Source organism: Halichondria panicea, chromosome 1 (assembly GCF_963675165.1).
Source record: "Halichondria panicea chromosome 1, odHalPani1.1, whole genome shotgun sequence".
Lineage (NCBI taxonomy): Eukaryota > Metazoa > Porifera > Demospongiae > Suberitida > Halichondriidae > Halichondria > Halichondria panicea.
The window spans coordinates 5,962,394-5,987,921 of record NC_087377.1 but is presented as its reverse complement, the minus strand read 5'-3'; the positions used below and the strand labels follow the sequence as shown (position 1 = coordinate 5,987,921).

Sequence of the window (25,528 nt, the reverse complement as noted above, 5' to 3'; positions counted from 1 at the left end):
GTCTCCAGAAAATTACCCGCTATACGGTATACGGCGCTATACGGTATACGGTATTGCATAAGACATGAGGATTCTTATGCTACACTGTATTGATAGAACGACGACCCCTTTAATACCAAATCATGGCTACGCAACCATGTAAATATATTACACCCTGTTACCTCGACAACATAGTAATGAAAATAATTGGACATCATGCAGTTATGACAATTTGAAAACACAAAAGTAAAAATATTCTGGTACAAAACTCACAATCTTAACAACTACATGTGCAGGTACATGCACATGTAGCTACAAGAGCTTTGCAGTCTGAACTTCATCAGCTACATCACTTCTCTTCACTAAAGGTCGCCTTAGGCTTTCACACAGTAGGGAGCGAGTCAGACCACCTTGTTGTATGCGACGAGTCAACATCTTTCTCAGACACTTAACGTTATCATTTGGAAAATTATCTTCAAACTTCTCAAGCTCATCCATCTCCACATTAAGTCCGAGACCTATGTTGTACCATTCCTTATTTGTTTTCTTAAGTATCTCGAAAATAGTAGTGAAGTGATCCATAGTCAGTACTGCATTAGAAGGAAAGTCAGGTATCGAACATAATTACATGTAAGTTACGGTATTATAGTGTATACATGCAGGGTTACAGTAATAATAATATGTTAGCGCCAAATTAATACAGTAGAACAAGATAAAGGACACTTTGGATCACTTTTGATCGAGCCACATAATAAAACATGTAATAAATTGTACGTTTAGTCAATGGGGGGGGGGGCATAAGCACAGTCATTAATATAGATAGGTATTTAATGCAGTACGTGTCCCTTACAGACGGCCCATATTCCATACACCTTGGTTCCAGAGGCAGGCCGGATAACCGGATAATCGAATAGATAAACCACGCCTTGATCCACCAACTTTATTGATAAACAGGAGTGCCACATGGTTCTGCGCATGCGCCGAACATAAGCAGACCTGTCTCCATAGTAACAGCTGCAATGCGCATGCACATTTCAGGGACACGCCCATTTTCCGAATTGATTAAAAATAAACTTTTAAGCCGGATAATCGAGGTTCTACTGTACTATAACGTATGTACGACATATATAACCACAGTGATTAATTATAGGGGTGAGCAAAGCGAGTCCCTACCTAGTCTTCACTGTTGCAATTCTGTCCGCATGTTTGTTTGTATGTATGTATGTATGTCATGGACCGGCACGATAATTGGTTTTGAGACTCATAATCCTTTACCAACTTCTTTTGAGTTAATTGGATCTACAACCCAGATATATGCACAATTCGCGCACGCTCGCTCCACAATGTTGTACATTCTCCTAGTATAGATAGGTATTTATAAATATCAGCTGTTATGCCATCGGCATTGGTTGGTAATAAGCCAACATTACTAGGCAACCCAGTTAATAACTATAACTAATTTGAACATAAATTGGCCGTTTTATAGCCGAAGATTGCTCTTCGGAGGTGGTAAGGGAGGTTCAACTGCACTCATTCTTGTGTGGTAACTACCGTATAGCGGGTATATTTCGAGGGTATAAATTTTCGCGGATGTGCCTTTAGAAAGGTTTTCACAGATTTAATTTTCGTGGAATAGCGCCTTTTTTGCAGCATGCATGCATGAAATATTAAATTTGCGGTTCATGCCTAATCCGCGAAAACCACGAACATTTATACCCTCGAAATATACCCTCTATACGGTATAATTATACGTACATGTTAACAAATACTCTATGACACTCTATATACCGTCGAATGAAACAGCTTCAAGTTCAGCAGGCCGAGCAGACAGTGAAAGCACAGGTGGAAGCTGAACATGTTCACCAGCGACTGCTGCAGGTGGGAGATAAAGTTCCATGGGAATTAAGAAAACGACCACAGAATATGATCATTCGATACACAACTACATGTACACGTACATAATTATACATGTAAATGTAAACAAACTTCCTGTACGTGTGTTTGGACTTGAGGCTCTCACGGTTGTTTTAATTCCATAATTTCTTTCAAATAGCCCCTCATTTTGTACATTGTTTAGGAAGTTTCTATGTGATTTAAGAAGCCCAAAGGCCGGGAGACCGAACGTATAGTGAGGGTTCTACTAAGCCCTGAAAGCCTTTGGGCCTTGAAGCGTATGATTGGAAAGACTCTAACCACCAAGGCTCTTAGCATGTCGTCTCATTGCCCTAGAAAAATGCCCAGGTATGAGACCTATCGGCATTGGTGACACCTACAGATGTAGAGAATTTTGTACATACGAAACTTGAAACCTGGAAAGCGGAGCTCCTCAAACTGTGCCAATGGGCCGGCACACAACCACACGCAGCATACACACATGGCTGGAGCAGTAGATGGTCTTTCCTGACAAGGACCGTACTGAACATCTGCCATCTCTTGGGAGAGATTGAGGAAATCATTAGAAGAAACTTGCTGTCATCTAGCTCTCACCGGCAAACCACCTCTAAACAACACAGAGAGGAATCTTAGACCTCCCTGCAGAGCTCGGTGGAATTAGTATGCTGAACTCATCAACCTGTAACCACTACTTCGACGATTCCCGGAAAGTAACTGAACCTCTACAGAAAGTGATACCATCCCCATCATCACAAAACTACCCCATAGAGACCATATCACAATAGCTTCAGAACAAATGGGACATCCGAAAGGAAACACAAGATAGTTGCTCTTGGCTCAATGCTAATATCATTACAAGAGTATGGGTTCAACCTCCACAAGAGTGCGTTTAGAGATACATGTACATTAGTATCATCACATTCCAGATGCCTGCAGGCTTACTCACAACTTGTTCCCGGTTCTCGGTTGAGCATGCTATCCCTTACCCAAGAGGGGCTTTCCCTATTATTAGGCATAACGAAACAAGGGACTTAACAGCTTCAGTTCTGACTGAGGTATGCCATGACGTGAGGGTGGAGCCTGATCTACATCCCATCACAAAAATTAATAAGGAGACCTTATCTGCTACTACAGCTAACACTTCTGAAGGTGCCCGATTGGACATAGCAATGAATGGATTTTGGGGAAAGTGTTGTTGACGTTCGTGTTATAACTTTGTCATACTGCACTGAAATTCAAAGTTTCATAGTATTGGATTTCTTGTTAAAAAGCGCTTCTATCACTATAATTATGCTGATCGAGCTTAACCAGTCACTTTCCATGCAGAAGTTACTGGCATACTTGTCAACCGTAAAGCATAAATGAAGCCATAATTGACCACACAACTTCCAAATAGACTTTAGCTCAATTATTGCAGCATTCAGCGTTGATAAAACCAGCAGTATGGCTCGTACTAGCAGTATTAAAGGCAGTGCATTCAGCAGCACCAAGAAGATACGAAAGTCCTGTCCACTGCATTAATAGATCTACCAGGAGTTGAACTGGTACTTTTTAACAATACGTCCAGTGACTAACTTCACACTTAAAGGGGTTGTCTTGGGGTCTGGCTGGACTACTGGTCATGATGCTTTTCTGTACTACATTGTAAACTAGGCTCAGAGGACGAGGTACGACAACATCACGTGCGCGGACAATGAAATTTCTATCAACAGCAGTAAATAGTATTGTAGGTGTGGTCTGAATGATAAAGGCCACGCCCACCACCACATCTTTGCTGCATGTTAATTTACAGTCCATTGTCCCACACGTAATGTTGTCGTACCTCCTCTGAACTAGGCTAGGCAGCTCTATGTACACGCCCACTCCGTACATAACACCACCCACTTGTTCACATAATTGTAAACTATATCTGGCCTCTGATATGAAGTATGCTGAGTACATACAGTACATAGCGAGTTGCATGCCCTCTTCTTTTTATACGCCCTTAATACGTAAGTTGTCTTCGAGAAGTAAAAGAAAGCTAATTAATAGTTTTGTGTCACTGGTCCTTTGAAGATCTGAGGAAAAAAGGATTATAAAAATTACTGAAAAACTTAAGAAGACATGTCGCCCACTAACTCCACTGGGCTCCTGCATGTTCTAGCCTCAGCCCCAGGCTGATAAAATACGGCCTGGTATCTATTGCATGGGTGATAGTAACCATAGGCGTGGCCGTCCACGCCTATGTACTATCAATGTACTATCTACATTGTACTATATATGTAGTTTAGCTAGCTGTGGCTGGCTGCCCTCCATTGCGAGAAAGCTGGCACACTACTCAGAAGCCAGAAGAGGCTCTCATCTACCTCTACATGTACAAATGGTCGTATGGTCGGAATGTCTGAGCTTGGTTCCTGTATAGGCTATGGCAAGTCTTTGTACTCATCTACCTCTACATGTACAAATGGTCGAATGGTCGGAATGTCTGAGCTTGGTTCCTGTATAGGCTATGGCAAGTCTTTGTACTTCCAACTGGAAGATAACCCGACCATACGACCATCGTAGAGGCAGTTGAGATCTGGCTTCTGACTAGTGCATGTGCAAGCCTTCTCGACAACGCAATGGAGGGCATAAGCCACAGATTCAAGTATACGGAAAAAAGTAGTAATAACGTTAATTAAAGTCTAAAACATGTAATTATAAGTACATAGATACATGTATATACTAGTGTTCAAGCTGGCGCTGTGCTAATGCCTCTCGCCATGTTTTTGCTTTCGCTGAAAAGTATTAGAGTGTTATATTAGTTTCTATAATGAATTTTATATTAAAGTTAGCTTATTATCTATATAAAGTCACTGAGAAGAAAAGACTTATTTACATGCATCTATTGTTGTATTATGTGGTCTACTAGGACCTCAAGAAAGAAGAAAATTGATTCTTCCAGGATCTGTAGTTCAGTGTATATAATATCTAAGAAGAAAAGACCTGTGTAAATGCATAAAAAAAATTATTGTTATCTATATTGTTATATGGTAGTGTTTTGTGGCTTACCAGGCACTCAAGACAAAGATGATTCTGCCAGGAGGATCTGGATCTGGATCTTGGATGTTATTTCTCACACATGGGGAATGAGCGCGCATGCGCATTACATCCACAGGAATAATTAAAGGGTGTGGTCCAAAGAGATCAATTTCACAAATGGCTACTGTATTGCTAGCTAGCTGTTTTAACAGATATTTTCTGAGTATTGTAGCTAACAAAAAGCTAGCGCTTTAGTGCAAGGCTAACTCATTATGTTGAATAGAAAGTTTGTGCGAACAGATGATGCTATGAAAGATTCTGAAGAGACTGCAACAGCCTTCAATGTGAGTCAAACTAGCCATAACTCGAGAAAGAAGCTTTAGTTTGCAAATCCACGAATCAAAATCCAAGAGAACGTGCCTAGAAGCCTATAGAAGCTGTTAGCTTTTGTCGCATTGCAACCGTTGAGCAGTTACAGCTGGAACAGACACACAGACACACACACACACAGTCAGCTTTACCGTATCCCTCGTGCGGCTACGCCTCGAGGCATAATTATGTGGTAAATCAAAACAATATTGGTGAAATTCTCAGACTATAAGATGATCAGAACAATACTTCATGCATGTAATTATGCTACAGTGTACATGCAGCTCACCTTGAGACATAGCTGCATAGGACTTGTTTAGAGTCGTATAATCCAGTATCGAAGGATTTTTTGACAATTGTGCTCCTTTGCGGCAGTCATGAGCATGTACACCCTCAAGTACTTTCTTCTGAGCAACAGTCAGTTGTGTATTTGTTTTAATGTTGGCAAGAGAACGGTAGGCGGGTAGCAACCAGTTCATGTCAAACCTACAATAATTTCAAAATCACTTTGAGCCAAAATTAATTATTAATATTGTTTGCATGCCGATCATACATGTACTTCAATAGCTGCTGAAAACAGCTCGCCTGACAGGTGCCTTGCTATTTTCATCAAAAAAATTATGAGTTACATGTACATGACCAATCCTTATATATATTTATTATACATCTATAATCAGACCAATCCTTATATATATTTATTATACATCCATTGTGCAGGCATAATTATAATCATGATGATTTACTGTAGAATTACTGTACTGGTGACCTGCATGGAATGATGTGGTGGATGGAAGCTGGTAGATGGATCTGGAACACAGTCTATACTATGTATTGTACATGTTCATGACGTTGTAACGGATTGGAGTTATGCTCTCGTCTGATTTCTTGTTTCCACGCTTTTTTGTGGTTCCCCTGGCCAATCCTAGCAATTTTTCACATTGAAAATCTTTTTCTAGTCGGATTCCCTTTGTTTTTCAGTGCAGAAGTATAAATTTACGTATCATGACATGCATAAGTGGAACGTCAAGAGGCAGTACAGAAGTTCAAGAAGAAAAGACAGAACTAATCAGATATCTTCTCGAATATCTCTGGACTAATAATGAGTATTATTGCTTTTTAATAAGTGCTGACATCAGCGTTTTACATTCAAATTGCACAGGAAGCGACTCATCACCGACTGTGCAGATATTTTTCCATATTGCACACCCGGAAGTATTATTGCACACTTGTTATTGCACACTAGGAAGTGATTCTTATTTGGAATAAAACGTTTTCAGCAGTGAGAGAACAAGAAAAAACATAGTTTACACACTTATAATCATGCATTGCAATGTTTATCAGTCTCTTTTCTTGTTTTCTGATGCTCTGTATCACTTCTGTGCTATTTTTGCAGTGAAGCTGAGGGTCAGGAGGTTGTCAGTGTTCATATTTAACGCATCAAACAGGCATCAGTGTTGGAAGTGGGTGCTTTGAGCGGAGTATTGCACATGTAGAAGTGTACTGGACCACCATATAAGCCTGTTCAGGCTTGTATAAAGTCGTTTTGGCTTCAAAAACGGTTGTCACACTTTTCTTCAGTTATAGCGGTGCATGTTTCCTCTTCTGATACACTGGAGCATGATAGAAAGCAAGCACATGCTGTTTATCCTTCAGAACTATCCATTTTCAAAACGGGTTGCTGGTTGTCAACGTTTTTCTTGTCTTTTTTCTTGTCTGTTCTCTACAAAATCTTTAAGTAGCCTTCTGCAAGCTCTCTTGGTGTTCTAGAGTCTTATTTCTTTGTCTTTCTAGCTGTTTTCTTTCTCTTAAACTCGTCTTCAACTGGGAGAAATCAATTTTGTTGCTACGCATTCTTCTGGTTGATAAAGCAACCGCATGTTGCGCATGCGCAGATTCAACTTGCATTTTGGTTGCCAAGCAATAAATGCATTATCCTATGGATACTGATGATTATCACTCGTCCGTGCCTAGTAACTGTCACTCGTGCCTTGCAGGCACTCGTGCAGTTACTGGCACAGACTCGTGATAATCTTCAGTATCCATAGGATAATATCATACTATTAATTGCTTGATATGTTGAATTTGTGTTAAATGACAGCCATTTTAAGAGCATGATATCTAGCCAGTGCATATAGCATGCCTGTCAGAGAAAGGGAGCTAGAGCTGAACAGTGTGAAGTAAAGCAACACCTCAGGCTCTGGAAAAGCACAGCAGTGGGCGCACGGTTTCTTAGCCACGCCTATCTATTATTTGGCCACAACGCAATAATTGCTGAGTCATTAAAGATGGCGGAATTGTCTAGGTAAGAGAAATAGAGACTGAGAGGTCATCTGCCTCGTGGAAGCAATCGCAAATCTGAAGTAGCGCTTTGTAATCCAGGTTGTAGTCGTTTGGAAACCCTGTGCAGAATGTCCTGGAGATGGCTGTACTTGGAGCAAATGCTGGGCAAGAAACTTACTTACTCACTTACTTACTTACTTAGTCAGTCAGACAAAGAGCGGTGAAACGTCAAAATAGTACAATTTTTAAAATGACAATATTCATTCATTAAAATGTTCATGGATTATGAAATGAGAGATACAAAGAAAGAAAAGGCTAAATAAACTATCTGTCTAGCCAGTTCCTTGATGTGGCCTTTCCGAACAGTTTGAACATGAGTCAAAATAATTGAAATATTGCTAAACACGGGCAAACCCACTGCCAATCCTATGTAAAACCTACTGATAAAGGCTCATTCTCATTCCTGTCTTGCAGCTACCAACACCTAGCGTAGTACACTGTATAATTATGTCATGTATCTACTAAGTAGAGTAGCAACACTCCATAGACAAGTTTTGCTATAAGCACTCTTCTAAAAAGGCTGCAATGGCAAACAAAACTAGGCATAAATCAAGAACGAAGGCTCATAATAAAACTAAAGTAAATTTTACAAAATGTAATTGACACTGTTCCCTGGTCAATCCAAGAAATTTTTCACATTGCAAATGGTTTTTATGCCTCGGTGCGCATGCGCAAGCGAGGTATACGGTAGTGTGTTTGTGTGTCTGTGTGTGTGTCTGTGTAGACTGCTACAGCTGCTCAAGGATGAATCAAGAGTTTCTATAGGCTTCTAGTCATGTTTACTTGAATTTTAATTCGTGGATTTGCAAAATAATGCTTCATTCTCGAGTTATGCCTAGTTTTGCTTACTTGGAATGCCATTGCAGCCTTTTCAGAAGAGCACGTAGCCAAACTTGTTTACCGAGTGTTACTACTCTACTTAGTAGTTAGCTCTGCACTAGAACGCTAGCTATTGGTAGCTGCAAGAGTGAGGAAGAGAGCTGCAAGGCTCTGCTGATGGCAGCCATTAATTTTAGACTTTAACTTTTGGCATCGATCGTTTTTAACGACAATCATGGTCGATCATTACCCACTCTTTGAGTTTGCATGCAGCAAAATAATTATTGCAAAAATGTTCATCAGCTATTTGTTATGTAGCTTTGGCATCTCCACCGTGGCATCTCCACCGAGGCATCAGTACCTGCGGTGCTTTCATTTTGTAAAGCTTTATGGCAGCCTAGCGTGCAAGAGGGCAGAAAATTATCTACAAAATGTACATGTCTGGTCGCAATGGGGAAATATCAGTGATATAAATTATATCACCATGAATGACTATTACACCGTGAGCATCTCTGTACGGAGGAAATAGGATACCGTAGAAACTGGATTATTAGCGCTTACTCGACTATAAGCGTATCTTTATTTTAAGTGCATGGTCAACTGTAGGCTTTTTATTTGAATTGAAGCGCTTTTCCAATTATACGAAGGCTATTAGTGAAATTTTAGAATTAATTCAGCTAATTTTGTTTATCTATGAGCTAGTTAGCTTGTACAGTGCACGATAGCTATAATTATAGCTGGTAATATCCATCTGGAAGGACTGTCTGGGCATGCTGTTACCTTGTCTGATCATGGCTGAGAGAATGTGAGACGTACATGAGGTCCTTTTATTCCAAGTTCATGGTCAATATGTTATACTTACTAGCTGGCTATGATTTGCAAAATGAACTGCAATATAATAGTATGATACAGATCCAGTTAGGGTTGCCTGCTTGTCTTGCTTGCTCACTTTCAAGCCAGCTTGCAAGTCAGCTCTCATCACAGAGACATCCGGTTGCTGGGTGGGGCTCGAAATGACTGCATTATAGGCGTATTCTCGAATATACATGTAAGCGTATAGAGCTCTGCTATTGACCCCAAAAGCGCATGCGCCAATAATCCAGTTTCTACGGTATACATCTTTATTTTTGTATTTCGTATTATTACAGCCAGTAGGTAAATTACTTAAAATAGGCCGAGCTTTTAGCTTTTTAGCAGTGGGCCAGATGGTAACATAAATTTAGACCAGGCATGCACCATTTGGAGGTGTTCTAACATGCATACAGAATAGTCACTTACCAGTAATGCATGATGCTCTTGCTGTCATATTCAGTTCGATCACTTCCAATCGTTTCCCTGAGATTGAAAACAGCCTCAGAAGCTGATATGCAACGCCCACTGTCTCCGTTCTTCATTTGATTTGTTCCGATAGTGAATGGCTGCAAGACATCCCAGAAGTCGGATCGTTGATGCTCGTGATCCAGTCCCAAGGCATGGCCAAATTCATGAATCACTATGCTTCTTTGGACAGCTTTTGTCATGCCATACAAGTTGAAGACCATTGTCGCCATATTTTTATCAGTTTCCCAAGTTGCTGCGGTTCCAACCTTCGACCAGGACATCACTTTTCCTGTAGGCATACATGTAGAAAGTCAAAGCCTTAATTGCTATACACACAGCCGGGCACAAACAATTGCTTCACCATAAATTTAAAATGTGCGTACTACATGTATGTACAAGCTAGTTGTTAGCTTTATGTACTATAGGTACATGTACCTGAAGAAGGTGACATATTTTCAGGTACACGTAGATTTGTTTGCGATTTCACTGTTTATCATATTTTGCTGGTATTCTGCCAAATCCTTCAAGTTGTGAAATTATCATAACGTTTCTAATTACTCGCCAGTGGTTTTAATTACATTTTCCAATTATCCGCAAGTACACATTTTTGCGAATCGATTTTACTCTCAGTCGCAGAAATAGCAGCTACCCGCGAAAATAATTATGTCACCGGTACCACACCACAACTACTTACGGATAATAATTATATGCACCCATAATTATTACATCCTCTGCTAGTGTGGTTACTCTGGGACGCAGCTGATGGGATATGTAACCACAGTATAGCATGGATACACTGGGTGCATACCCTCCTAATACACGTAGGTGTGGTATGTTATAGTTATTGACTGGTTGACTAGTAATTATGGCTTATAACCAACCAATGCCGAGGGCGTAGCCCGAGGCTGAGGTTGTTTATAAACCATAATTACTAGGCAACCAGTCAACAACTGATTTATTTACTGAAAAAAACAGCAAAACAGTCATTTGAACATCAATGGAGACAGTCAAGCTTGCTCTCACAGTTGTGCCTCAGAATATGCAGTTAGAACAGCTACAGCTGTCAAGTATGAGAGCTAGCTACTTCTCCAAGCAGCTAGGTTCTACTGGAAGCCATAAACTTTGACCAGACCCGCCCACCAATATCAGCAGCTGCTGTTTTGAATTTGCATTGCACAAGTCTACCAACACTGCATGCACTGTACTCGAACTCCTCTACCTAGTACAGTACCTCTGCGCCACAGCCTTGACTAGAAACACAGAGCAAGGATTGAACTGCAGTGTTTCAAGCCTCATGAGCTTAGACTGCTAGCTAGCTCAGGTCAATACGACAATAGCACAACATACATCTAGTCTACAAAAACTTTGTGCGTGCTATATTGCTATTTTACTGTGTACAAATTGTCAAGATGATTTAAAAGTTGAATAGTGCTTGTAGGAAGTAAAAATATGAGCCATATTCCATACTTCCCTGGGGGAAGTAAAATATGGCTCATATTCACTGGAAATCACCTAAGATACGGAGTGAATCAGTAAATAAATCCGATTAATTATGGCATGTGACTTCAGCACTATAAAAGGACTTCCCGTGCTATATACTGCAAAAAAAATACCTGAGAATGTCACCTTAAGGGTAAGAGGTTCCACTGTACATGTAATGTATTTACTTGATTAAACGTCCTAGCAACATCTGTAGAGGGGGCGTTTAAACGAGATGGGCGCTTATTCAAAACGGGCATTTATTGTTTGTATACTTCAAACTCTTGCTCATCAGCAGTTATTATGCTCTTTTTGACTGCTGCTACAGCTCTCAGCTTCAATCTTAAGTCGTAGGAGTGGCGTTACTCCCTCTGTGTCCTCTCTGCCATCATAACTCCCTCTATTTATTCTATGCTGCCATTGTTTTAGCTGGTTCCACAAGCTAATTCAGCTCCACACACAGTGCCACGCCCCATACATGGGCGATTATTTAAGAGGGGCGTTTATTGACAAAGACAGCTTGATCACCATGGGCGTTTAAACGAGATGGGTGTTTAATCAAGTAAATACGGTATATATAATCTTTATCTTGCATGATAGATGTACATTGTATCAGGGCGATGCTATTGGGGAGGGTTTATAATTATCGCCCCGCTGAAAATAATTACTTACTGTTGCTGGTAAAAAACACTCTTATTTGAGCTGTGTCAGCGGTTGCTAGCTCATCAGCAATATGTGGGTACTTTTCAGCATGGCTATTCCAGACAGTGGCCCAAGCCAGGATAGTGTCAACTGTCAGGGGACCCGCATGCCCACACTTCCAGTGCTCCTTCTCTAGAATGTCAGGGTTCAGAAAATGCACTTTCAGCTCAGAAATTTGCTTCACATCCCATACCAAGTGACGTCGGGTTGATTCGTGAATGTAGCAAAATTGCTGAATCTCAGGCACCTACATGTACAAGCACATGCATGTACAGATATACCGTGTTATTAGAAAATGCTTGTCACAAATGGTGCAATCTGATTGGTTACTTGGAGGTCCTTTCGACCTCTCAGACATTCAGAGGTCTTCTATGGAGGTCCATTATATGTTTACTACATGCATTTAACATTTTTTACATGATACATACAATCATACTGAATTGACTAATTATGTAAATGTCGATAATTATAATGACGTTCAGAGTTCACAGTTAGTTGGAATGATTAGATATGTTTGAGCATGAACTTATGTAGAATACTCCTGCATGATCATCACTTGAGAATGAGGTGCGAGGTGCGCTTACGTTGTTTGTCGACACTTGTGAGCACGGAAATGTGGTGGCAGCCATTGGAGGAGGCAGAGATGGCAGATAAGACTCTGTGAATTGGTTTCTGGCTACAGGGACTTTTTACTGTGTAGGATGTCTGAAATGTTTTCATGCTGCTCTAAGGAGGTTCGCTTGTAGCTTCTGATCCCTTCGATACTGCGATGGCCTATACGCTCCATTACGAGTTGTTTATCAACACCACTTGAGTACAACCTGGTTGCAGTTGTGGCTCTGAGCGAATGGTTCGTTTTGAAACCTTGTATTCCTGCTTTTTTACACATGTTCTTCACCATGTTCTTCAAGGTGTTGTGTCCCAAAGGTGCTCGGGAAAACCAGCAATCTTGTTTAGGTTTTGTCAGAGGAGAGAGGTAGAACGCATTGCTCGGGCGATCATGAGGACACAAGCTATTGTATCTCTTAAACAGCTCAACAAAGCATCTCTGAGGATTTTCGGGATTTGAATAGTGAACCACTACTTTGGGTTTGAACTTGCGTCCTTTCAATCCTCTGGGAGGATTCTTCGATACGTCTTCCCTGTATCTGAGGAATGATTGTTCATTTCGAGGCTCACAAATTCAATCTGCATGGCAAGGATTATGGTGAAGTTGTCTGTGCTCACCTCCACTGTGCAATGCAAAATACAGTCCATTCATGAACAACTATTGTGTTCAAAAGAGCGTCCGGGCTGTGGTCTCCTAACAGTTTTTTCTCCCACAGCAACCCTCTTCTTCTTCAAGGCAAAGTGGTTCAGCCTGCTTACGTACAGAGCCAACACCAGCAGATTGAAGTCGCTTCATTTCAGCATCTAGAGAAGCACGAAAATCAGCAAACTTCGGTTCTCAAAACCCCATAAAGACCTTGGACTCAGCCTATAACTATTATCTAGAATATTTTGCTGGTGAAAAACCTTTGCGAATGAGTCTAATCAGCAGAAAATTTGACCTTTTTTGCTATCTAAACATTATTTTTGTATTGCGTTCTGGCAAGGATCGTGTGGTTATCGATCAACCCTCACAAATTTCGCATATGTTTGATGCTCGCAAAACATTCTATTACATGTATAACATAGCCCTGATATCTATATCGTTAACGTATAAGAAAACATGCATGCATGGGGCATACATGTAGATGTATAATTATTACCCGAGGCGCGCGTGGGCGGCCACGGGTATAGTAGCCCGTTGGTCTGTTTGTTTGTTTGTTTGTCACAGGTATATCTACTCACCTGGGTACCACAGTGCTGCGTTTACAGCATGTATAGCCTTCACAGAACAATATCTTGGTTTAAATAGTGGCAGATTTTGATGTTGAAGCTTCTTTGTTGAGCAAAAGCTAAGAAGCTTGAACTTGCATGTTGGCAGCTACAATGTAGCTAGCTACACATGGCCTTGATTACGTAGTTGCAGCTGAAGTGATCCGTACCTGGAACAATTGATAGTAGAAAGCTAAAATTGTGACTGGTTGTTGGCTGACTCTGGATCCTATATACTCCAGCCTGGTAGGAGCCATACCTCTCTAAGTCTAAGACTCCAGGCTTCTTTGCTGTGATCCCAGTCCACAGTATATGTCTCATGTGACATGTACCACTCAATGTTTCAGCATGCCTCCAGCTGGTCTGGTTTAGTTTTATTGCTCTTGAGTTGCTGTGCTAGTCATACATGTATGACTAGCATGTATGCTACATGCACCGCATCATCACTCTTCTGGTTTCTTTATTATCATGTCACCAGCCGAGGGTTTGCACTTTAGTGCTCTAGTTGTGAAGTGTGCAGCCTACATGTACTTGTAATACACCGCCCCACGTCGTAGAAGTGCAGGGATGCATCAGCCCTCTTTTTTCCGGGGGAGCATGCCCCCGGATCCCCCTAGTTTAGTATGCAATGAAACATATTATGCCGCGGGTGGCTTCTCCCCCTCCTACATTGTTCATTTGCCTCCCTGGCATAAAATCCTGAATTCAGCCCTGAAGTGGGTCCACTTATGCAATATACATGTACATGCATGTAGCTCATGGCTTGGCAAATCACGGGAATCACATATACAATGTCATGTACAGAGAAAACCGCACCAAGCTGTACCTTATTGTCAGGTGCTTCCTCAGGAGGCTTGGGAATTTCTGGGGCAGGCTCATGACTCCTCAGTTGCTCTAACGGTGGTGGTTCATCGGATTTTAAGCCTATAAGGACATTCGATTACAGTATACGTTTGGTGAGTAGATGATTTGGTTAGGGATTAATAATCTAGGAACTGTCCCTGCATGCTTCAATCTACATGTATCACACGTAAACACAATCATACAGCAAAATAAAATCACTAAATGTACCTGCTATCGTATGTTTCGTTGCTAGGACACAGCATTATTATGCCTCGGTGCGCATGAGCAAGCGAGGTATACAGTAGTGTGTTTGTATACATGTCAGGAGCGTAGCCAGGATTTTTTGGAAGAGGGGACAAAATTTACCAGCCGCGCAGTGCCAAAATTTTGATCAGAAGCCACGCCTCTTAATTATGACGGCATAATTTACTTCTCTACCTAGTTGGGTGTGGCGTGATGTTTTATTTGCATAGAAGAAGCTAGTTTAGCAAAGAACAAGAACTGTCCATAGATTTAGACCAGAATAGCTCACAGTTTAGGGACTAAATTATTTTGCTTGCCTACTAGCTAGCTAACTGCAGCAAGATTCGGAAGAAAGGGAGTGCTCAGCAAGATAATCAGCTACACTAACCTGAGCAGAGCAGTAGAGATCCAGAAAAAGGGGGGGCATTTGCCCCCTTCGCCACCCCCTGGCTACGCCACTGCATGTGTGTCTGTCTGTGTAGACTGCTACAGCTGTTCAAGGATCAATAAAGTGCAAGTACATGTAAGAGTTTCTATACACTTTTAGTCTGGATTATACCTGGATGCAATTAATGCAAAATGTTCATCATGATAACCGTATAGCGCAAAATTTTCGAGGCACTTATATTTGGTGGATTGGCCTCTAAAAGCATTTCGTTGCACAATGTTCGCAGAATGACTGCTTACCGGAAGCCACACCTTTAAATGTTATAATTTTAATAAAGAACAATTTTCGTAGACTTAATTTTCGTGTAGGATTGCTAACCCATGATATCCGCGAAAATTTCGCCCCTCGAAAATTTCGCGCTATACGGTAATAATGTGCATATAAAAATATATGCTAATAACTAGTAGCTTTATGGTAGCTTTGACACCTCAGCACACTCGCGGTGCTTTCATTGGCAGTTGTAGTACAAACCACATTACGGTACAAGTAATGTCATACTATTTCACTCTCAAACCACATTTTAAGTGGGTGCGTATGTGTAGAGTTAAAAATGATACGGTCCATGCTGTGGTTTGTCCTCCAGCCCAAATTTTATTTTATTTCTGGCGAACAGTTTACACAACTACAAGTGTTACTGGAGTTGCGTATCTTCGCAACACATGAATAAGTGTTGAGCACTATAGTTCCTTACCAGAGGAGGTCCGACAGGTGCGGTGCAGCTCAAGTAATTAGCCTTTGATTACTCTCAGCAAAAACATACGATGTGGGCGGATAATAATTATTGCTCAATCAAAGGCTAATTGCTTGAGCTGCACCGCGCCTGTCGTACCTCCTCTGGTTCCTTACTAGTGCTTACACATTTAAGTAGTAAAACAGATACTACAATGTGTACACAAAACCCATATACATGTACGGAACGCGTAAACGTTCTATGCTTTTACTGGTGTGTTGCAAAGATTCTGCAAACTCCAGTAGGGTGACGTATTCAGTGAATTTTAGTCCTACTCCTAGATGTAGAATGGAATGTGCGTGGGAGTTTGATACTCCTCTGTTATTATATAGAGGATCATGCGGAATGCATGTGCAGGTGTATGTACATACATGTACATGTAATAGTTGTACCATGGATTCAAGGGTGTATTGGATTTGTAACCCGAGGGAATACATACAACTGCACGAGGTAAACAAAATACACACATAATTATATATCCATGGTACAGGTGGCTTGTACTATGAAACACCTATTGATTAGAAGCAATTGTACATATTGTGTGCGTGTGCTGCACTTGACAAAACCACATTTACAACTTCAAACACCTGCACATTAATTTTTGTGCTTTCTACAATTTTTGTTACCGCAACGGTACTTTGGTCCTTAAAGAGTGGAGGGAGGGCTTCAGGCTGAGACCACAGCCATGTACCCTAGGGTATAAATGTACACCCATGGAAAGGTACATGGAATTTGTACCTTACTTAGTGTCAGAGCACATCATGGTACAAGTACAATATTATGGTATGTATCTATACACATGTGCTTACCTCCATTATATTTCAGACAGCCGACATTCTTTGCTATGAAAAAATTATAGCCTTTGTTCATTTGATAATTAATACTTATTATGACATCAACTTACCTGCATTGACACACGCTCTGTGAATTTTCCTGCGAGCATCTCCATCATTGGTAGTCTTAACTATTTCTACTAATCGACTGTAAGACGCTGTTTTTGTATCGAGGTTTTTTGATTTCCACTTTTTTAGAGCAGAATGAAATTTGCCCTGAGTGCTGTAGAAGGTGCTTGGATTGTGATCGATTTCATTAATCACAGCATCACTGAGGCCCAACATGTGCTTGTATTTGTTATAGCCAGCTATCTCGGCAGACAACTGCTGAAGAGCTTGATCTGAGCACTCAAGGCTCAACTGAGCCTCAGTCGCTTTAGGCCATTCCTCCATCTAGAACTCTAGAACCATGCATGTACAGTGTGCAATAATAATCAGCAAAAAATAATTATAGACAAAACTAGATCGATAGGAGGTACGCAGGGTAATGTCTTGCGTTATTGATTATTGCACCCATTATGTTTTTCATCTAGCGCTAGCGCTTCTATTCCTTTTGATCATTTATTTGCCTGCTTTATTTCTTTTGATCGTTTATTTGCCTGCTTGGAAAGCTTGCTATATCCAGTGCAGCTAGTACAACAACACATTCCTAGCCGCAGAATGCTAATTTTCATATTCTTGTGGTCTCGAAGAATGCAATAAAGGTCACTAGAGACCGATTGAGAAAAGGTCAACCATGTCGTACCTCCTCTGCTTTACTATAACCCTCGTGCGGCTACGCCTCGAGGCATAATTATAATTACAGACTCTATCAGAAAAGAAGAAAATAGCTGTTGCAACAAACCTACAGTTCTGTCTGTAGCTTGCTAGCCAAATGTACATGTACATGTATAATTATAGCTCTGTGTATGACTTCTGTCTGTATATTCATCAGGATATTTTTCTGGTAAAAATTTTAGTTTTCCAATCATTTTGCGCATGCATGTGCTGCAACAGTTAGTACATGTGGCAGGTCTCCTTTTCTTCCTTCGAGGAATGTATACAGGCACAAGCATACAATACAGGTTCCAAGGGAAACATAAAGACAAGAGACTTCTTAGAGACTCAAGCAAGAGTTTTTTCAGAGCTGAAGCTAGCTGTAGGAAAATTTTTCAAACCAGGTTCACAAGTGTCTGGATACTTTTCTTCTTCAGCTGGAGAAGCTCTAGCCATTCAGCTCTCTTGCTTGGGTCTCTAGGAAGTCTGTGCAGTAAACTAACTGTCATCTCTTGTCTTTGTGTTCTCACACTAATAGTGCTTCTTTTGTCTATATCTCTAGAACTGAACACTCTTTTGACTTGCAACAAAGACTCACTTGCACGTGGAGAACTGCACTGCAGATTCAGCAGAAAATGTTTCTACTTAAATAACTAGAGCACTGAAGTGCTAACCCTCGGCTATTTTACGTCGGTACCTTATTGTTACTATTATAAACGGGTACTAATTTTAGCAAATTTTAGCGAATTTTGTAATTAACGCTAAATTAAGTACGTGCCAATAAAAAAAAATTATAAACTCCTTAAAAAAATTTTTAATTTTTTTTCTAATGTACTTTTGTATAATGTAATGTGGTATGCGAAGCAAGCTAGCCTTTTTTTCATCTGTATCTGACTCCAAACTTTCCATTCAACCTTAAAACTCATCCTTGTACAACGTCCCTATGCGAAATAGTGTGCACATAATAGGAAATTACATGCGTCAGACTACATGCATGTATTACACCCATGCATGTTACATGCGTAGAAAGGATGCTTGCATGTTGACTGTTTACTGGTCCATTGATCACACAGCAGTGTTGCAGACAAGTTGGGAAGAATCCTCCATTTATAAGGCCGGCCAGAGAGTAACAGGCTCTAGCTCGCTAGCTAGCTCTGTCTTAGCAAGGACTAGTGTGGCAGCTGCCTTATTTTCTAATTAGAACGCACTTGCTACCTAGCAACGAGCTTCTCGGGTAGTAACAAGCGCACAGTGCACATGTAAAGTCTCAATTCATGAATTTTACAATGACGTCACAGCAATTAGCTCTTACATGCAAATGGTCTCTATACATGTACATGTAGTTTAAAAGAGCTATTCTTCGAGATATCTAACCGCAAAACTCTTGCTAGCAATAAAACTACATTGCTTGAAATGTGTCTTTGTCCGGATAAACTAAATGTTGGCATTGAGAGCCTGGCCCAAAACGTAAGTGCGCAGAATACACGCGTTTTCTATGTGTCTGTATGGACGTGCCTTCCCTACTCAGGTTTCCTAGTCTGGCCACGCCCTCCCCAACCCTTTGTATTGAAATTCTTAGTTAGGTACCAATAGGTCGGGTGAACTTGCAGCCTAACACCTAAGAAATCTTGGGGCATGAAACCACATGGTGGGAAGTTGTGTAAACTCAGCAGTCGGTGGGGAGGTTGTGGACTTGGCGCTTCTATTAGGCCAGGCAAAGTAGATTTTCCTTGTTTCTCATCAGCCCCCGCTTGTGGTAAAAAGCATTGACACACCCCTTTTGGTTAAAGAAAGTGATATCACCATCATTAAAGAGAGCGGGATTGGTAACGGAAGCGATTCACGTGATGCTCTACAATGAAGTCTACATAAGTAAAATTCCCGCGAAACTTATTGTCTAATGCATGCTCACCCCTCCAACATTTAAAGATATGCCTCCTGATGGTGAATACAAAGAAAATGAATCTTGATTGTCGTGAAGTAGTTAGAGGTGCCGTATAGCGGGTATATTCTCGAGGGTATATATAAATGTTCGCAGTTTTTGCTGATTATAAACATGTACCACGAACATTTATACCCACGAATTAATATACATGCATGCTGCCAAGGGCTCCTATACTGCAAAAACCTCATTCCACGAAAGTTTATACACAAGCGCTATAGACCCATTGCAGTGACGTAAACGTAATTAATAATGATGTCATTGGAATATCAGCCATTTTGAGGTACCAGTAACAGACTTTTACGTACAATGAACACAATTTGGCTAGTATTTAGCACCAAAAAGATACCCTTTGTAGAAGGTTATTTATCTTTGAAACAAGACCAAGGTGGCAAGAAGAAGTACCTGAACAAGCTAGATATCATTATTGGTCTAGATCCTTCAAAATGCGGCTGAAAACAAAGAGTGAAAAGATGGCTTTATACTAGTGGAAATGTGTACATTGCAATGACATAGAGTTGTTTTCAAGTTTATATGTGTTAGCTATATTTAGCTATAATGATTCGTGACATGTGTGTGCAAGTATGAACTGAATTGAAAATTCTATGAAAAAGTTACAGGAACAGCAAAACTGCAGAAAATACACAAGCCATTCTCCATGTCTCAGGCTGCTCAGCTCTAATTCTTTGTCTCTTTGACTTGGGATGACACTTGGGAGTCAGTAGAAGTTCTTGTCTTTATCCCTACTACTAGGATTTCCACAATAAGTACAAAAATCACTATTTTTACCTGTAAATTGCACAAATCTGTTTGATGTGGTACCCCAAAATGGCGGCTATCATTGAAGTATCAAAGCGTGACGTCATAACCACACCCACTGCAATGGGTCTATAGAGCGCTTTTTCATGCTTGTGTACCTATAGCACCTACATGTATGATAATTATAGCTAAGGTTGTGTTACTACATGTACATGTAAGTAGTATGCTTTAATAGCTGTGTCCCAACGTCAACAGGCCACAACAATGAGGTGAAGTTGACGTTTAGCAGCAGAACTGCTTGTGGACTTTTACTGACAGAAAAAATAATTCTCATGAATTATTCATGTTTAGACTCCACGTTAGAAATATCGCTGTGTCTACTGAACCGGCACCGGCATCAATAATATTGACTTAGGAGAACCGGCTCCGGTTCCTATAGTCCTGCGTACAATTGAACCGGCCACGTGGCTGGCCATCGTTTAGAGAACTATAAAGAAATGGCTAGTGCTGGTCCTGCTACTGGCAGTGACAACTCAACAATCAATTTTAAAATTGGAGATAAATTTAGTAGCTTGGAAGAATTTGAATTGAAAGTAGAATGTTACAAGAAAGAAGCTTTTATAGAGCTGTGGAGGAGAGACTCCAGAACGATTACTGCTGCTCGTAAGAGAGGGATAGAGCGACCTTTAAAGACTGATCTGAAGTACTATGAATTAAAGTACTGTTGTATACATGGCGGTCGATCCTTTAAGCCCCGAGGGAAGGGAAGCAGGTGCACTTCGTAAGTCGTAGTTTAATATTGCATGCAGTTATACACCTATCAATTTCAGTCCCCACTATACCCACCTTGCAGGGTATGTCGGGGTTTAGTGGGGATTTGATTTGCATCAATATCTACTGCCCCACCCCTGGGGGACTGGTTGAAATCAAATCCCTACTTCCCCTCCCATACCCCTACTTAATGCGTACTTAATAACCCCGGGATTTGACTTGCATGTGTTACATTTTCTAGATATTACTGTTGTAAGTTTGTATACTGAGGAAATGAGGAAGTCAAATTCCCCACCCTATCCCGCACCTCGAGTTACTTACTGAATCAAATCCCCACTATGTCCTCCACAGGGGGGGGAGTAGTGGGGACTGACATTGATAGTTGCATAATTACTGACTATAACACGAAAAATCTTATTATCTGTCTGTACGTATCTATATCTAGTAGAATCATGAATCATGAGCATAGTGTTCCTCTGTTTATTTCTTGTTTATTTCTCGCTCCTGGCACTTTTTCTTTAGGACCTTCAGGCAAGATTGTCCGGCTCATATATCCTTGAAAATGCACTGCTTTTGAAGTGGGAAGTGTCTCGACGGAACATACCCATGAAGTATCTCAGGTTAGTTTTATCACCATGCATGTACTGATAAGACATAATTTGTGTGTTCCAATGTGTAGGAGCTGTTTAAACATCTACCACGTCAAAGAAGCCTCCCTACTGAAGCTAAAGAAAAGGCTACTAAACTTCTGGGGATGAATGTAAACAAAAAGCTGTTGCAGCAAGAACTAGTACGAGAGACAGGGAATGTTATTCTTTTAAAAGATCTGACAAACATTGCATCCTCTACCAAACTCAGGAAAAGCAGAAACAGCCTAGATGCTACGGTTGATACTCTGATGACGCATTATGGTAAGTCACTAATACTAATGGCGTGCAAGATTCATTAGTATAATTTATATGCGTTTATAATTAGTGCATGTTGATTCTTTCAGAATAACAGCTCTGCCCCTAAAATACCCATCTAATGTCTAGCTTGCATGTACTTACACAAGTCTCTCTTTGGCATAGGAGCTTCTGTGGAAATATTCTCAGACAGTGAAAAAAACCTGAAAGGCGTATTTTTTCAGGATCAGCAAATGAAAGAATGTTTTAAAGCATACCCTGAGCTTCTATGCCTTGATGCCGCATACAAATTGCTGGAATTAGGGCTGCCTGTATATTTAATGCTCACCGAGGATTCTAACGGTCAAAGTGAAATAGTGGCAGTCTGCTTGTTGGTGACAGAAGATAGAGAGAGCATGTCTTGGATGATGGAGGCTTTCAAACAGCATAATCAAAATTGGAAGAATGTACGAGTTGTGATGGCAGACAAAGATATTGGCGAGAGAGATGTTGTTAAGGAGCAACTACCAAATGCTTCTGTTCTCATATGCTTATTCCACGCGTTGAGAAGCCTACGAAGAGAGATCACTTGTGAAAAAAATGGGGATTTCATCTGGGCAACGGTCCCTCTGCTTGGAGATGGTACAGAAAATGGCTTACGCTACCACAGAAGCTCACTATCGAGAGCTTTATGCTAACTTCCAGAGATCTGCTCCAAGGGAAGTTGTGTTATATTTTGACGAAAATTGGCATAGCATTAGAGATGAATGGGTTCTCGGAATGAAGTCCAACTGTGGCAACTTTCTCAATTTTACTAACAATCGATTGGAGAGTATCAATGGAAAGTTGAAGCAAGTAATAAATCGCCATAGCTCCCTGGAAGAGTTTGTTGATAGATTTTTCGTCATTTTAACTGCATTGAGAACTGAATGTGATCATAAGGCTGCTCTGGTCTTTCAACGAGTGAAAGTTAACCTATTTCGAGATGACAGTTCTGAAAGTATGTACTCCCGACTATTGACAAATTATGCGGCTGATTTTGTTCACAAGCAGCTAGAATTAGCTGGTAAGGTATCGAAAATCACAAAGGAAGGTGACGTGTATATTGTGAAAACATCAGAGGGACAAAAAAACGTCACAATTTCTAGTTGCGAGTGCATATTCAGTAGGTCAATGCTCCTGCCTTGTCGCCATATTTTCGCACTGCACTCTCAACTTGGTATATCTACCTATGATGCTGTTCTTTGTAACGAAAGATGGACTACTGCTTACTATCGATCTACACATCGGATTTTCTCAGCCCATTCTTCAGAGGGTACATTGGTTTTAACAACTGGAAAGGAGCATCGCCGCTCACTAAGCCAACATCCAAAATTTTGAAAAATGTCAATTCTTTCTGCTGAGTTGGCGTCAGTTGCAAGCTATGCATCCAAAAACCAATTTGACAGGCGAATGAAGCTAGTAAAAGATTTAATATTGTATTGGAAGAATGGAGAAGAAGTTGGGCTCGCAGAACTGAATGAAAGTGAGTCTGATAATTATTTCATTGCAAGTGGTGCCACTTAAAATGCTGTTTGTAGCTCTCCCTCTTCCCACAATACCACTTTATTTGTACTTGAGTGACATGTAATGTACAGGTATTCCCATATTCTAAACAATGCACACCACCTCCTCACAAATAATGTTCAGGTGAAGTCAGTGAAGTCAGCTCAGAGTCTGGTGATGATGATAATGATGAGCAGCACTCTGTCAAAAGCAAGGAAGGTGCTGCACTTGAAGAGACTGGCACTGTGGCACCAGACATCAAGTCACCGCGTGAATCGCCAGTCATTGGAGGACAGAATGTAAACACAACCCAAGGAACATTGGGTATGTATGAATAATTATGGTGGAATGTATAGTATAGGCCGGGTACAATCTTAATTTATTGTGATACATTTCGTCAATTATTATTCTAAACACGTGCTACTAACTCTTTTTTCTGGGTTGGCATCAAATACCTTTCTAAGAAGTTCGCATTTTGGTATTTTCACAAGGGTACAGTAAGCAATTTTTACTCACCGAGTCTCCTTATTCTCAGGAATCAAAGTCGTACCTATTGTGAAAAAGAGAGGGCGACCGAGAGGTCATGAGTTAACCACAATTGGGCTACCAGCAAAGAAAGCAAAGAAAGACGCTGACAAGAAATCAAAGCCATGCAGCTTCAGTCGCCTTCATATATCAAGAAAGGAAGAAGGTGCACACGCACACACACACACACACACACACACACACACAAGTCTTATGTACGCAGCGTTTGATGTATTTTTGTGTTGTAAAACATGATGCTTATTATTCATTGTTCCACAGTGATGCTGTTATGGTTTGTTGACAAGAAAGTCACAGAGCCAGCTCTAAAGCAGGGAGTTTTAATAGAAGAGGAACATGTCGAATGTAGACCAGAAAAGATAACCGATGCAGTTGCGGATGAAAATGTACAAGTGCAAACAATTCGTAAATATTACACGTATGAAGCCTGGATGTTAGTTGAACAAGTCGTAAAACAAAAGCACAAGAAGATGACCTGGGTGTGCAACATATGCCATCACGACTTAAATTCGAAGACGTCAGGGGATTCTATTGCGTGTGAATCGTGTTTGCTTTGGTTTCACTTCAGTTGTGTTGGTCTTCTGAAGAGGCCCAAGGCAAAGAACTGGTTCTGTCGTTCCTGTTACCAGGCAGCCTCAAACTAAAGAATAATAATAATAATTAAATTTTGCAGTGATTTTTATTGTATTGATGACCCATGTACTTTTTCTAAATAAAGCTTCACAACAACAGGACATGAGAGAGAATAGATACTGTTCATGCACTTTAGCTAGCTAGCTAGCTCACAAGAAAGCACAAGCCGGTCCTACAAGTAGATCTGTACTGGCTACCGGTGACGGTACTCTGTTCTACAGTGCAGTAGCGCCGGTGACGGTCCTGTAAGTGTAATAAATTGCGATACCGGTGCCGGTTCAGTAGACACAGCGTAGAAATATTAGCCTCGATTAGGGGAAACACAGATGGTACTTCGAGGGTGTTCCGTTGCCAATCCCTCTCTCTTCAATCTATGGTATCACCACTCAGTTATCTAATGGCATGCAGCACTTAAGGCCAGAAACAAGTCTTGGTAGTTAAGTTACTACTACCCATTTTTGTCACAAATGGCCCAGGCCCCTCCGAATAGCAGTACACACACACACACACACACACACATGCACACAGATATAGAGCTACATGGTTAACACCTAGACTTGCTGATAGCCTAATTAATTGACCTACCTAGCTGATGGGTAGCACAGAAATAAGGACACGGGTCTCTCGATCTGGTCTAGTCCAAGGTCCAGTCCTCTCTAGCTCTATAATAATCTCAGCTACATGTACACAGCCAATAATCCACCTCGATAATCCACGGGGCCGTGGGGGGAAATCATAATTATACGGTACGGAACGTTCCCAGCCGAGTTGTCTCTAAAATAACGCTAGGTTCTACAATATTAGCCTCGAATCCAGGCAGATTAAAATACATTAATT

At 40.8% G+C, this 25,528-nt stretch overlaps 1 protein-coding gene and 1 pseudogene across 4 annotated transcripts; one reads left to right on the top strand and one right to left on the bottom strand.

The window, feature by feature from the left end:
- Window positions 1-171: 171 nt before the first annotated feature.
- On the bottom strand, window positions 172-25,445 carry LOC135337974 (uncharacterized). 4 transcript variants are annotated; one of them, XM_064534002.1, is made up of 10 exons: window positions 25,277-25,445; window positions 24,032-24,065; window positions 16,930-17,259; window positions 16,835-16,885; window positions 14,588-14,685; window positions 11,872-12,148; window positions 9,679-10,009; window positions 5,531-5,727; window positions 1,768-1,851; window positions 172-569 (listed from the first exon to the last, which is right to left on the bottom strand). In XM_064534002.1, the coding sequence occupies exons 3-10, from the start codon at window positions 17,249-17,251 to the stop codon at window positions 292-294; spliced, it is 1,638 nt and encodes a 545-aa protein (XP_064390072.1). In that variant the 5' UTR covers window positions 17,252-17,259; window positions 24,032-24,065; window positions 25,277-25,445; the 3' UTR covers window positions 172-291. The 4 variants fall into 4 exon arrangements, with proteins under 4 accessions (XP_064390072.1, XP_064390075.1, XP_064390066.1 ...); XM_064534005.1 differs by lacking the exon at window positions 24,032-24,065 and having other exon boundaries at window positions 1,768-1,848; XM_064533996.1 differs by lacking the exon at window positions 24,032-24,065 and having other exon boundaries at window positions 25,277-25,444.
- On the top strand, window positions 21,445-24,980 carry LOC135338164 (uncharacterized; annotated as a pseudogene).
- Window positions 25,446-25,528: the final 83 nt, after the last annotated feature.